The following is a 15,403-nucleotide window of genomic DNA, read 5'->3' on the forward strand; positions in this document are numbered from 1 at the left end:
TGACTGCTCTTTCGAGGTTATCTGCAGTAAACACCTCTTCCCCAAATTTCGTTGCTTGGCCGAGTTGCTTGACTATCTGGTACGTAGCTTCCTTCTCGACACTAATGGACAAGGGTAGTATGCCAGCCAGGACTGCCAGTGCATTGGTCGGGGAAGTTTTAAATGCTCTCGTGATATTTAATAAAAACGGCCGTTGGATGCTTTGCAAATGCTTTACTTTTCTACCCTGCATCGGTAAGGCCCAGACAGCTGCTCCATACGTCACGATCTTCTCAGTGACGGTGTTATAGAGGATCTTGAGGATATGGGGGTTGAGATCCCAGCGATATCCTTTCATCATCTTGAGCTGCTGAGCGATGTTTGCTGTGCGCTGTTTTAGGGAGAGCACATGCGCTAGCCAATTCAGTTTGTCATCAAATATTATTTCCGAGTATTTGAGTTCTCGCCTGATTGCAAGTCGTTTCCCATTTAGCGTGATGCGTGGTTGTCGCGTTAGGGAGCCTCCCTTTTTTGGAATCAATAAAACTTGGGATTTTTCTTCGGCAATCTTCAACTTCAGCGTTGCACATCGCTCCTGAAAGAGGTCGCAGGATTCTTGGCAGTTTCTCTGCAGTTGCTCTATAGTGGGGCCTTGTACTATTAGTGCCGTGTCATCGGCATATGCAACTATTTTCGTGTGACTTGGCCACGACTGTGTAAGTATACTATTGTACGTTAAGTTCCATAGGAAAGTTCCCGCGCAGGAACCCTGCGGACATCCCCTTGTTTGATTATTTTATAGTATGCCACTATTATGCTGCAGAATTAGTTTTCGTTCTGCGAGATAGTTCTCCAGTGTCCGATAGATATTCCGTGGACAGCGTGAGTTCCTTAATGCCCGTAGGATTGCCGGCCACCACAACGTGTCTAAAGGCAGTTTTGAGATTGACTGAGATGAACGCGGTGTGATGACCTGACAATCTGTTTTGTAGGAGACATTCTTTAACCTTCATGAGAGCATGGACGGTGGATCTGCCTGTGCGGAACCCATATTGATCCTCGCTCACTTAATTACTAGAGTGCAAGTGATGTCGGAGCCTGTTCACTAACAACTTTTCAAATGTCTTACCAAGCGCTGATAGTAAGCATATTGGTCTGTAGGCATCCGCTCTTCTCGGATCCTTGTTCTTTATAGGAATAGAATTACTTGGCCGATCTTGAAGCACCTGGGGAACGTGCCGGTACTTAGTAGTTTGCTGAATAGCTGTCGAAATAGATTGATATTCGAACGCACAATGAGTTTAATTATACGATAGTCTACTCAGTCCGGCCCAGGTGCTTTCTTTCGCGGTAGGCACTTTAAGACGTGCAATATTTCTTGTTTTGTGAAACAAGCATCTTCTGCAGTATCAATGTCCGAGGTATCATATCGGATTATTCTATGTCCTTGCGTGTCTTCGGAGGGGTCGTCTGTGGCGAAGACCGCCTTCACGATTTCTGCAAACATGGTCTCTGTGAGTTTATTGGAAATCTCTGGGACAGGTAGCAGATGGAAGGAGGCGGGTTTGAAAAGCTTACACGTGGCAAGCAATCTTGTGGTGTATACCATATATTTCGGTATTTTCCGTGCAAAATTTTCTCCAGCTTTCCAGTTTGGCCTGTAGGATCATTTTCTTATATTTTGTTCTTTCCTGTTGAAAGGTGATGAGCGTGTTAGAAGAAATATTGTGACGCCGCTCCTGCTTAAGACGGCGTCTAAGGGCGTGAAATTTCTGCTGTTGTTCTCTGAGATGACTGCTCCACCAGTTTAGATTAGAGATCTTTTTGGTTGTTCTGGTTGGCAACAATTCATTACAAACTGTTCTTATGGTGGACATTATGTCACTCGTGATAACTTGTAAGTCTTCGGTGGTAGTTGCTTGTTCGATCAACTCTGCGAAGTGGGCACGTTGGGATTTAATGGCTGCAGCAAATGTCCTTACTTTATTACCTGGCAAGTTATAACTCTTGATTATCGAGGTGACTGTCTCACTGGCGATAGAAAATCTAATATAATTGTGGTCTGAAAGGCTTAAGCTTTCCACGACCATCCAATCCTGAATCTTTTGCGCAATTTGCAATGTTGCTACTGTAAGGTCGGGCCATCCCTGTGAGTGGACGCGATCGAAGGTGGGTGCAGCATCATGATGATTAAGTACGCTCATATTTTGACTAGAAAAGAAATCTTCCAGCATCCGGCCTTTAGGATCAGTGCTGGCATATCCCCATGTGGAACTGTGGGCGTTGAAGTCCCCCAGCACATAAGATGTTATGGGATCTGCACCGCTGAAGTAGTTGCTGCATTCGCTGGATAGTTGTATCTATATTAGCTGTCGGAGGGGAGTATAGTGAGACCAAGAGAACCGTTATGTTGTGCATCTCAAGAATAGCCACGAAGTCTCTTTCTGTGGTGATGATAACCGGTGTCCACGTTGGGTTGCAAATGATCAGTATTGCACGGGGTGAATCGTTAACATCTTCTTTTTGGTACACTGTCCATTGTAGAGGATAGCCTACCGCTTTTCCCTTCAAGCAGTATGGTTCTTGGGCAAATATTAGATCAACCCCTTCGGTTGCGGCATATGCGGCAGCTTATGCCATGGCTGCTTTGGCATGTTGCAGATTAATCTGAAGGCACATTATTGGTGTTTGAACTGGGATCGTGTTCCTATTAATGTCCGTTGTCAATGCAGCATCCAGTTGCCGAGGTGGCTGGGTTAGACTATTACTGGTATGAGGTGCAGAAGTAACTGAACGCTGTGACGTACTTGCTTCTGTATGGGTGTTCACAGACATTTTCTCTTCAGTATTCCGTTGCGCTACGGACGTTGTCAACTGCCTGTTGATAAATTGCGCATTCTGCTGCATAGGCAGGGTGGTGGAAATTGTATCTGGTACCCAACCTGTAGTTTGTGTCTCCGCAATTAATGCATGATGGTTGGTCTCCAGTGCAGTCTGGTTGCGTGAGCGCCGGAGCAGAAACCGCAGAAGATCTTGGAGGACCTGCACACGTCCTGGCTGTGTCCAAACTGTTAGCAGCGATAGCATATTCGTACTCCAAGGAACTCGGAGATACCATGCGCCTGCCATGCCGTGAATATGCGCTTTGTCTTGATTGCTGCAGCAAATCCTTCTGTGGAGCACTCGATGATCCATTTGACCCTCCGTCGCTCACGCAGACTGAAGAGAATCTTGAAATGCAGGGCGGAGATTCCTACTGTCGTGCTGAGCTCAGAGATGAGCTCCTCTGGCTTGGTATGTTCCCCGACATTATGTACTGCTATTCTTGGTCGACGTCGCTGTTTCCTCTGTATATCTATATCGATGTCTGCTTTTTGAAGATGGTCCTTTAACTTGTCAATTTCTTCGGAGGTATCACAATAGACTTCCAGACCTCCTTGCGGGGCGGGCTGTATTCTCCGTACTGCTACGGGGATTTTGTCCAAAGGGACCTTGTCTTGTAGAGCTCTCCGCAAATCGTCTGTTGGCCTTTTGGTCTTTGGTTTAATCACGAGACTGGGCTTACTGTTCTTGCGCACGGCCTCTGAAAAGCTTTGCGGTGTACTGTTTACTGTTTGCGGAGGGGCCTGCTCACAGGCGGGCTGTTGCGCAGATGGAGAGGAAGTATGCACTGTACCACAGCAAACAAAAGTAGAGGTAATGGTACCTGCCTCTATTGCTGGCGGTTTGAGGCGATACTCTGGACCCTCTAAGGCAAGGCCTTGGAGCACAGATAATGCGTCCTTCAGTCTATTCCTTAAATCTTGAGGGAGAAGGTATCTACCTCCTCGGCTTGTATCGGTGATATTCCGGATCTCGTTGGCTAGTGCAGCGATCTTTTATGGTGTTGTCCGATCGGACTCTAGCAATTCTGCTGAATTAAGCTGTGTTGAATTACTGGCTTCCTCTGGGAGCTTGGACTGGCGTGTCATGTCACAAGTAGAAGCGTGATCCTTTAAACTGACACTATGGAGGCGCTGGATAACACGTATAAAGCACTATTGAAATCAGTCTTGACACTGATGTGTACACTAAAATACGCTTATTTCAGCGTTGCATGCCCTTAAAAATACTGTACGATATACACTAGCTATGACACTAGTGTCGCACTTTAAATCACTGAAGAGAAAACTAACTTCACTGAAACAAAGCCTAGCGTTGCTTGGTCACTGCAACAAACACTATATTTCTAGCTGAGGGCTTTAACTAGTAGCCATGCACTATTCATTCACTTAAAGACACTGAAATTGATATTGGAACAATTTGCACGTATTTACACTTGTGATGCACTGTATCGCAGTGAAATGTATAATAACTTTCACTGAGATGCACTAACGTTGCTTGAACACTGAACTAAATCGAGCACTATACTTTACCGACGCTTTGACTAGGGGCTGGGCACGATTAATTCATTTATTAGCACTGTTGTTGACACAATTTGCACATATAAGCACTAACGAAGCTTGTATCGTTGAGCTATAGCACACTTATCGTGAACTGAAGACTGGTGGTTATGCACTATCAGCTCACGTTGTAACACTGGATGTGACTCTAAATAACGCTTGTAAATTGACGCTTAATCACTGAATTAGCACACACAGTACATTAAACACTTTCACTGTAAAGAACACTGTTTCACTCAGCACTGTAATAACTTTGTAAAAAGAATGGCATTTAAATACCTTGTGTAATTACACGTATTATCTTATTTATGCCAACGTGGAGACTAATTGTACACTATGTGATAGTTTGTCTGGTTCACAGGAAATTACAATCTGGTATACTTAAATATTTACTCATAACACAAAGTAAACATGTAAATAGCACTAAGAGTTAGAAAATTACTACAATTTAACTGAGGATTGCTAATTGAATAGGACCAATTAATACTAATTAAATTAAAGTACCGAATATCTGGTAAACAGTCACTTAAATACTGTAAAATCTGAGTGAATACAAGATGCAAAAATCAGAGTTATATAGGTATGATGTACAATAATCAAAATCAGCACTGTTAATTACCTTAATTAGAGGTGGTTAATCAACGGTGAAACACTTTTAAATTTGTAGCCTGAAAACACATAAATACATGGTAACAGATACTTGATAAATTTGGCCAGAGTACCAGAACTGTTATAAGGATACTGTTATTTGGTCAGTTAATTAACAGTAATTAATTAGAATAGAGAACTGAACGACAAGAATTAAGAGTCTAAAAGTACCTAGGTCAAACTTGGGTCTGTAAAAGTATTATTAAAGTACTAGTTTAGAATTATTACCAGAAGTTAAGATTAGATAGGTTGTAATTAAAATTAATTAGTTACTTAATCAGCGCTTAAAGCCTACCTTGCCCAATATCGCTTCTCTGTTGTCTTAGTCTGCTTCTATATACACGTAATCCAAAAAATTGCACACGCACATAATATTCACCACACCTTTGCATATAAACAATAACGCGCAGTTATCAAATTTCAAAGTCCGGAATTAGCACAAAATTGTTATCTCGGGTTATACTCGTCCGATAATTAAGAAAGATATGTCTCTGTGATCCTTGACACTTCAGAAATCCGAATCCGTTAGTTCCTATTAGCTGCTTTAATTAGTTGACTAATTAGCAAACTTAGGCAAGGAGTCCCAGTCCTTTCTCCTTCCTTTGTTAGATGAAGAATGAAAGACTTTGACGGGGGGTCAATGGAATGCGGATGACCGTTGTACGGGTGTTGAAACGTTGGAAAGGTCAGGGGTCATGGGAACCACGTGGCTGTAAATTCGCTTAATTTAAGAATTAATTACTCCCGTTCTAATTGTCCATCGGGCTTGTAATTAGCATCAAAATTCTCTTTGGGAAATCCTCTTTCTAATGATATCCAATTTAATAAGCGTCGGCTTCCAATGGCTGCTCGGCGATCGCTTGAAGACTGCTAGCTGGAATCACCCCGCTGAACGTATTGCTATAAATATTAATTACTTCGTAAAACCTAAAACACCAAATAAAGTGAAAAACAATTTTAAAAACTTTTGCAATTAGAATTTGTACGCCAAAACAAGCGATTCGGCGAACGGGCAGGAAGGCATAATTTTCGGAGCACAAACTTGATTACAAAGGATAGAGGTTAAAGTTCAAAGTTGATTTTTGGCCGCACTGGTCAAAAAGACACAGACGTGTAACGTGTATACGAGCCAGTTTCCTTTCGAAAGTCCTCCACGAAGGCATTTCTCCCCTTAGGCAGATAGCCCTAGTGTGCTTTGTCGTAATTTCAATAAACCAAACCAAAACCAAAAAGACACAGAAGTTAGAGCAACAGCTGACTTAATTCGCTATTCTACAAAGAATTTAAAATGCAAACCAAAGGGGAGCCTCATTAGACTGAACGCCATACAGCAGTTGCATGCAGATTAATGAAAGGCATAAAATACTTAACCGGAAAAAAGGGTAATGATCAACTAGATTTTATAACAGTCCCATATACAAAATTTCAACGTTCTAAGGCTAATTGTTTTCCAGTTATCTGAGCTAAATACGTACGTCACGAAAAAAATCTCTTCTAAATCCGTTTTTAAATCCATTTTACAATTCGTTTTGGAGAAAATAGTCGTTTTTTCTGGATGTATGTACAGTCGACACGCAAAAAAATTCGTCTAAATGGACTCGGGAACGTCAAAATGGATATTTCCGTTCAAGTATGATAGCTAAAATAATTCCAGATTGCAATTCTTCCTTTACTTCGTACAAGGAAGTAATTATAGATGAATTATGGAAAGATAATTATTAGAATTATTGTTGCCATTAAATTAGATGATAAATTATTTTTCCCTTTTAAATCATTAATTATTTGACGAGTTTTAAATTAACTCTGATTTATCATATTTTTACTGGCAACAATTCTTTTAGATCAAATGCCGAAAACATCGAGGGGTTTCCAAAAATTCGTCAAAATATCAAAAATTTCATGTAGATATCATTTAAAATATCTATTTCCTCTCAATCCAATGATGTACTTTATAAAATTCCGATACTTTTAGCTTGCTCGTTAAACGAAGATATGTGCAAAATATTGTTTCGCCATAAAATTTTAAAAAATCTAAATCTAATTTTTAAAATATCGTTTGAACACTGTATTTTTATCTAAAAACCGAGTGTGTGTAAATTGTGAGCTTGATAGCTTTTCAGGAAGCAGTTTACAAATCAATGACAACACCGACAAACATTATAAACTAGCTAAACAAAAGCTTATAAAAAAACTATAGACGCATTTAAAAAAAATAACTTCACTTTCACAAATTTAAATGCTGTTCTTAGAACGATTTGTAAATGCAAGTTAACTTACGAAAACAAAATGCTGGGTCTTGAACTTGTTACTCTTGTCCAACAAGTACAGCGGATGGAACCATTCGTACATAGAATGGTAGACTCCAAAGTGTATGTCAGTTTTATTCCTGATAGCTTCAGCTAGGTCGCCTGTAATTATAAGATATTACTCTATAAGTAAGTATTATTAAGTTTTGATGGCGTTCTTATATATTCTTTGGAATGTAAAATCAATGATACTAATAAACGTTCAGTACAAAGTTTTGTATAATACCTTTTTTCATAACCTTAGATAACAACCACTAAAAAGATACTCTTATATTTGCATTCCAAATATGTATGATATAATTCAACTGTGAACAGATTAGACTATTGAGTTTTACGCATGACATTTCTATTGTAATCATAGATCATTAGTTACGTTTAGAAAATGTAGTTAATAAAAATAAGGTCTACAGACAAAATCTGTCACGTCATTTTTTTCTTTTACGTCATTTTGTAGAAGGTTATTCATATATTCATGAAAAAAAAATTAAACATTCATAAGAAATAAATTAAGAAATAAATTTTCTTGGCTTAAACAGGGATAAGTTCATTACCTTGTTATATATATCGCAAATGCTCAATATGTCTATTTTTTGTTCAGTGGTGTACATCTACTTCGTGCTAATTTATTTAGATAGGCACGAAAGTTTATCTGATGGCAAAGTTGAATGAAAACAATAATGATAATCACCTTTATTAACACAGTCGTGCGGCTAACTTCCACACTGATTATTATCGAAATCATTTTCGAGAACATATCTATCTAAATTTCCTTCTAAGGGAAAGATTATTTGTGAGAAAATCTCAGTCAAAATTTGTTACTATGCAGATAAGTCTCAACATTTTCGGTCTCAGATATAAAAAAACGTTTTTGGCAATAACTTCTCTTGCGGACGTGTAGTAATACTAAATAAATAACAAATAAATTTAAAAATGTCTCTATCGTATGCATTATTTTTTCAACAGTTTACTATGTTGATACGTTTAAATATTGGAATCGTTCGGTGTTTAAAGTTTTGTCTAAAGAAGATTTAATTCCTAAAGAAATAAAGTAATGTTCGAATTGTATGGTTATCGTCACCGTCGTATTCTACAGTAAAAGAATGCGTAAAACGTTTTGAAAGGGAAAGAATGTATAAATAATTTGGTTAAGGGCGATTAATTAGAGGCAAAGCTTCAGAAAATATTCCAATAGGAAGTATTAATTGACAGAAGAAATTAAGTCAATGAAATGGAAGCATGATTGGATGTATTTAAACAACTGGTTTGAGCATTCTATCTGAACATCTTCATTTGAAAATAAAGTTACTGCAAGATAGGTGCCAAGATTTCCTATCCTAATTACAGAAGACATACACAAGTGTCATTCGGAGAATTTTCGCGGATGTATTGGAAAGATGGCTGATAAAACAGTTGAATGAAAGCAAAGGTGATTATTTCTTTAAACAAAAAAATTGTCGAAAGACACTCATTACCATAGCAGCTATTATGGAGACAAATTTGCGCGAATACATGAGCGAAAATTTGCGGTAAAGATTGGGACTATTTCCAAGACTATCTCATTGAAAATCTGTCTCTATATTAGAGTGGGCGCACATAAACAAGGATGTGACATATTAATGCTATGGCCATATCAATCTTTAAGCCTGTCTTGTTCGGTGCGACGTTTCCTTGTTGGAGGTTCATCAAGGATGCTATCATTGTGTATCCACTCTCTGTTCATCTACATGTTCTTTGCAACCTTAAAAATCATTTCGCAACCATATCAAGGATTCTGTGTTCCTGGCCGATGTTGATATATTAGCACGCCTGTAAGAGAAAAGCTTGTATTCCCTAAATATTCATCGTATCAACAAAGATGGATATACTCAGTATTTCTGAAATATATAATAAAAAACATTGTTCACTTGCCTTCGCTACAGTACAATAAATTTGTTATTGATAGTATAGTTTAATAGTTATGAATTTGAAATATTTCCACATAATTATTAATATCCTAACACTATTATTAATGGGACAACAAAATATATTTTATCTGTAGCTGTTTTCCGCTTCAGATAAAAGCTATTTTATGCAAAGAACTAACTAACTGAATAAGCCTATTTTATGCAAAGAACCTTTGAAGTTTATGCAATAAGCATATCCAGGCGGTCGAATTTAGTAAGTGGTTAAATACTTGAAAAAAATAACTTGACAGCTATCTTAAATCTGTTCTAAATAATCTTATCATTTATTGCCGTTTCTCTATATTATTTTCCCTTCTCACAGAAGTAAAATAAAAAATATGTTCCATCATTAGTTTTTTAAAAGAATAATCAGTATAATTCTGGTAATCTTCACTATTCCATACCGAGGGTTGCTGTTATTTGTTGTCGTGTCTATGACTGTTATTTGTTGTCGTGTCTATGTCTATTTAAATAGTGCCATAGGAGAAGATAGCAACTCCGATAATCTGCAAAACGTTATCATCATAAATGTTCAGTCTCTTAAAATAAGATACCCATTTTTAACAATTCAGCAAGGAAAGCTGTATAAAAAATGTGTGCAGTTGATAACACTGTGTCTGGCCAGTTATCACAGTTTCTGTAGGTTTCCCAACCTTCTCTGTCAGTTTTCAATCCTCTGTGATGACCGCCAGTTCTAAGCCTCACTATAGTTTCGGTTGTAAGTCCATCTCCATGGATGTTATGGAGCTGGTGCTTTATTGGAATTGAATATACCTTCAATGTATTTGGCCATGGCATTTGCATCCTAGAGGATGACATTAACGTTATTATTATTGTTGAGATTTCAAACCTCTATACATCTATACATCTATGCATCTAATAGGAAAAGATCTATACACCTCAAGTGTCTCAATATTTGTCAGACGCTTGCAGGTGAGCCAAGGGTTGTATAGACTAGGCCATTTTATGAATTACGGGTCATGTCTTTGTTAGTGCTTTTCTTTTTCAAATTTTTACATTAACACATTCGCTAAAACACTCTTATAATTTAAGAATTACTTAATCAAGACTTGTTGAATAAAAAATCATCATAATTTTATTGCCTACAAAAAAATTTCAGCACAAGGGAAAAACAAAAAAGATACACAAAACATGGGAAATTTTTTAATTTGTTTTGTAAAATCGCATCGAAGAGTTTTATGCAAAACAATTCATCAGCGAAATGATTTTAGAAGAAATAGTTACACGTTTAAAATAGAAAAAACTAAATGAATTATTAAAAAAATACTGTTTAGAAAAATTTCATCAATTAGGATTCCACTCAATTTCCATGTTAATTCTGCCGTTGTATTAAAGATAATATCTCCGTTCTTTAGCGAAGTTTTTGTTGTCAATTTTTCAATTTTTAATGGCAGAAAAGTCGTCGCAAGTGCTATTTTTAAGAGTCTCATCATATTTGCTGCTTACGTAACAAGACTTACGCTAAATGTAAATAAGCTACCAACGGGGAACCTTTGAGTTAAAGATAGGCAAAACCGTTCTTTATGGGATCAGATCAGAAGCGTTCGCTCAGTTAACAGAATATTTCCTTTTTAGATTCGCCCCTCAGCAGTAATGAAATTGAAAAATAAGATCAAGAGCAGAAGCGAACCAAGAGCGGTGTACAAGGATGGAGTGAAAAGCGGAAAGAATCAAATGAGGAATGGGATCGGGAGAATTCACTCAATCGAAACCCTCACTCCCTGCATTCATTCATTCCTTTCAGATGTAGTTTTGACATTCCCTAACTTCCTTTCTGTATGGAGCTAACAATAAATTCTGGATTACAAAATATTCAAAATTTGGTAAATGATAAAATTTAAGTTCACTTTTAACATAGGAGAAGAAACATTTCTGTGTCTCCTAAAATAAAAAATGAAGTTTTATGGCACGATTGTAAAAAGAGTTTTGGTGGGTGAACTTAACAGCAGTTACCACTCCTTTTGGTCGAATCATCGCTCGCTCGCCAACTAAAGTGAATCGGTTCTTCGAATCAGTTCACGAGTGAATAGCCCATTTCTAGTTTGAGTGGGAATGCAACTACTCAAATGTAATGAAAGTTAATTCTTGACATATTCTCAAAATTCATTAACCACATAAACTCAAATTTGATACCTAAAGATACAGAAATTTGCATTCGAAAGTAGGAGTTTATCTGAAGCAAAAAAAAAAAAAAAAACTGCACAGCTTCACGATCCGTGTTTATCATAGAAAAGAAACCTCTAACGAGAGAACAGAAAATGCTGAATAGCGTTAAGAATAAAATAAATTTGCGTTTTTAAAAATGAAAATATGTTTAAATACAGCGCGTTTTTGTTAAAAAGCGGATTTTTATTTACACGCAAAAGAATTGCCATTAAATTTACGACGTTCAGTTTTTTGAAGCATCAAACATTTGTACGTTGACGTTTAGAATTGAGCAAACGATTAGAGCATTCGAGGATAAAATGATTCCGCATTATCAGAATTCTACTGTCCATCACATGTTGATAGCACGCACCTTCCATTGCAGGCATGATTGGTATTTTTATTGTGAAGAAACAATCTGCAGCTGTGGTTTGTCAGCAAAGAATTGCTGGTGCGCAGAATATGAGTGAAACACAATATTGTTCATTGTAAAAGCTAGTGGAAAAAATTAATGGCTAAACAGTCGAAATGCTATTTTGTCAAACACATTCTGAAACAAAATAATAATTTCACCTTCCAATGTTAATTTATGCAGAAGGGAAACGGATTACATCATTATTCAAAGCAATGTACAGATGAACTCAATATATAATAGCTATTATATTCCTAGGAATTGTTCTATGAGAATTTCTATTGTACAAAACTAAAAACGAGTAAACGCACAAAATTAGGAAGGAATACAACGAAGGCACACAATTTTTAATCAGTCTGATATAATGTAAACAAACATGGTGGCCTCGACGCAAATTTTGTATTTTCTCAAATATGGAATTTTTGCTCAGTTAAAAATATTATTTTAATCTTAATTTATTTATTTTATGAATACATTGCTTTATATTAAACTCTAATATCGTGAAGGAATCAACTGAACAAAATTTGCATAATAAAGAATTAAAGTTCGTAGTAATGCAAAGCATATGCACATTATGGGCGTCTGCAAGATCATCAAAAGTCGGTGTGCAAGAGAAGAGTTTCCTCAATGGGAACTCTCTTTCGCTCTTGCTTATTTGATTAAAAATGTAGAGTATATCTCAAGTAAGAATGGGGAGAGAATAAAGTAATCTCAAGTAAGAATGTAGAGTATATCTCAAGTGCAAAAAAAGAATGGGGCAGTTCTATATCTCCCGTTCTACTGGGCCGATTCACGAAATTCAAATTATGTTTTTCATGTCTCGAAAGCGCGACTTAGTATATGTATTAGATTTATATATAGCATTGTCCTAATATAGGTATTTTGACAAAAAAATCGGTCTTTTTCTGAAATGACATGCCAAGTTTTTTCCCTGTTTCGATTCTACGACTCAAATTATGGCAAACTGCTAAGTTTTGTAAAAATCGCACGAGTAGTTTTTAAAAAATAAGCTCTCAAAAGTTTAGCTCCTGAATGTTAATTGAATTTGATATATATTTATTAATATCTCTTTTTTTATTGAACTTACTTGAGTCCTTCTTCCAAAATTCAAAATTTAGGCTTAATTCAAATATAATTCGCACATTTTTTATGATTTATTTTTTAAATTTTTATTTTTTATAAATTTTTCCGAAAAAAATGTATTATAACCTATAAAATTTTTAACATCATCTCAAAGCACTTGTATTTCTGCAAATAATTAGAGTTTTTTTATTCAAAATTTTCAAAGATATATATGAATTTACATACTGGAGCGTTTTGAAATTTGGCATTTTTCTTGAGCGATAATGACGCCATATACGATAATACGCACTTTGTTAAATTTATTTGAAAAAAGGAAAAGGAAAATAGGCTGCTATAAATTAAGAAGTACGCTAAGTAAATTATTTTTGGCGCAAAATGAAAAAATACGCCAAGATAAATTTTTGAATTTCTTCGTAAATTTCGCACCAAATTTTACAAAATTTAATGTTGAGGCGTAGTTTGAGTAGTAGACTTGAAATATGGAAAAAAATTGACATGCCATTTCAGAAAAAGTCCGATTTTGTGTCAAAATACATATGTTATAATACTGCTATACATAAATCTAACCAAGTCGCGCTTTAGAGACATGAAAAACGCAATTTGAATTTCGTCAACTGGCCCAGTAGAACAGTAGCTAGAACTGTCCCCCCTTTTTCTTCGCAGTGTACCAGTATTTTACATGCAGAAAACTGAAATGAATGGTATTAATAACAATGACAATGTTCAGTTTGTAACACCGCAGTTCTGAAACAAAGCAAAATCTATGCACATAATTTTTTATGCTCTTTTATGTATGTATATATTTTATTATTTTCTGCCTTAGTTTATATGTCTTTTTTTCCATCAATAAAATTTCTCACTGTGGTGACATTCAATATCGCATGGCTCGACGTAGGACGGTTGAGTGTATACTGTATGTTTATCATTACATCTAAATCCTCATCCAGTTAAAGAAATGTCGTCATGTCGCTAAATTTGTTACAATGCTAGTTTATCAAAGAGACATTTAATTGGGACTTTTCCTGACATTTTTAATACATTAATAATAACTTTTTTCTCTGAACTTCCGTTTACCGTTTAAAATGTCCAACGCAGTCACATAAAATGCACTACGTGGCAATTGACGATGAAAACTTACCTGATATTCCAAATAATCAGTTAAAAATTTGTCTGATAATATCAATTTATAGCAGTGAAAACACCTTTTCTTGTAATTATAGCTTGGTAAAAAGTATTTTCGAAATCAACATCTTACTTAAACTCCCTCGAGGAATTTTTTGGAACATTAATTGCATTTTTTGCCATCTCCAGGGAACTGATAAATTCTAACATTATCTTTTGTTCGAATGTAACCTAAGGAACACAATAGCCATCGAGCATAATAACTTTATATATTAACAAAAATATACTGAAGAAGAGTTCCTCCCTAAAACAGCTTCTCTAATAATTTTACTGCAGGAATGCCGACACAAAGCTTTTGTTTTCATTTCTCGAACAAAGCTCTTTTTGGGGAATTCCTTTTAGCGGTTTATCGCTTAAAATATTCCTCTGAAGTTAATATATATTTATTCATATCATAAAGTACTGCGTATAAAGATGTTCCATTTAATCATCGTATTTACTTGCATATACCCCCTTTTTTCCTTGCTAATTTTAGTTCTTGAAACCCGTAAGGGGAATAATACGCAGCGTATACTATTCCTGGAGAGATGCGTTAAATAATAAATGTAGCACATCATTCAGAAAGACACATACAGACTCATTAATATTACAATATTATGTTTTTTAAAGGATTGTTCCATTGTAATAACATTCTTTTACTTACACAAAATACATTCCAGTTTCTTCATGCATTTTACATAGTACTATAAATCAGAATTTTCTAAATAATGTAATGAAAAAACAATGAGAAAAAGTATGCAAGGTAATGTTGGTGTAGGTGTATTTAATTATGGCAAAGCACACGAGGGCTATCTGCCTAAGGGGAGGGATGCCTTTCGTGGAGGACTTTCTAAGGGAAACTGGCTCGTATACACGTTACACATAGGGAAAACCACGAAAACGCCCATGCAGCCAGCCCGTTCGCGGGATTCGAACCTCGGACCGAACTACCAGTGTTCAACGACTTTACCGCTCGGCCGCTGGTGGGCCCTATGCAAGGTGGAGTAATACGCGAATAAATACGTAATAATATATATATATTAATCTCGCTTTTGACGGGTTATAAAAAAATAATGAAAATTTAACATCATTGAATTTCAAAAACGTGAAACTATTATCATCGGATTAAATTTGCAGAACTGCGTAAAAGTACATTTTATATGAAGCTTTAGAAAAAGCTTTATACTTAAAATTTGAACTACAAATACAAGAGCTGCATGAACGCTTTAAAGTATCGTAATGTTATATTAACATTCAATATCC

The 15,403-nt window shown here is 36.2% G+C and overlaps 1 protein-coding gene across 3 annotated transcripts in view; it reads right to left on the minus strand.

The window, feature by feature from the left end:
- Positions 1–15,403, minus strand: part of Fuca (alpha-L-fucosidase) — a 107,845-nt gene that overhangs the window by 35,084 nt on the left and 57,358 nt on the right. For all 3 annotated transcript variants that reach the window (XM_085818458.1, XM_035363214.2, XM_035363213.2), the window contains exon 3: positions 7,347–7,477. In XM_085818458.1, coding sequence (XP_085674584.1) covers positions 7,347–7,477 — 131 coding nt within the window. The remainder of the gene's footprint in view (positions 1–7,346; positions 7,478–15,403) is intronic.

The sequence above is a fragment of the Stegodyphus dumicola genome, chromosome 6 (assembly GCF_044657685.1).
Source record: "Stegodyphus dumicola isolate Sdum_Otavi_A_Nest chromosome 6, ASM4465768v1".
Lineage (NCBI taxonomy): Eukaryota > Metazoa > Arthropoda > Arachnida > Araneae > Eresidae > Stegodyphus > Stegodyphus dumicola.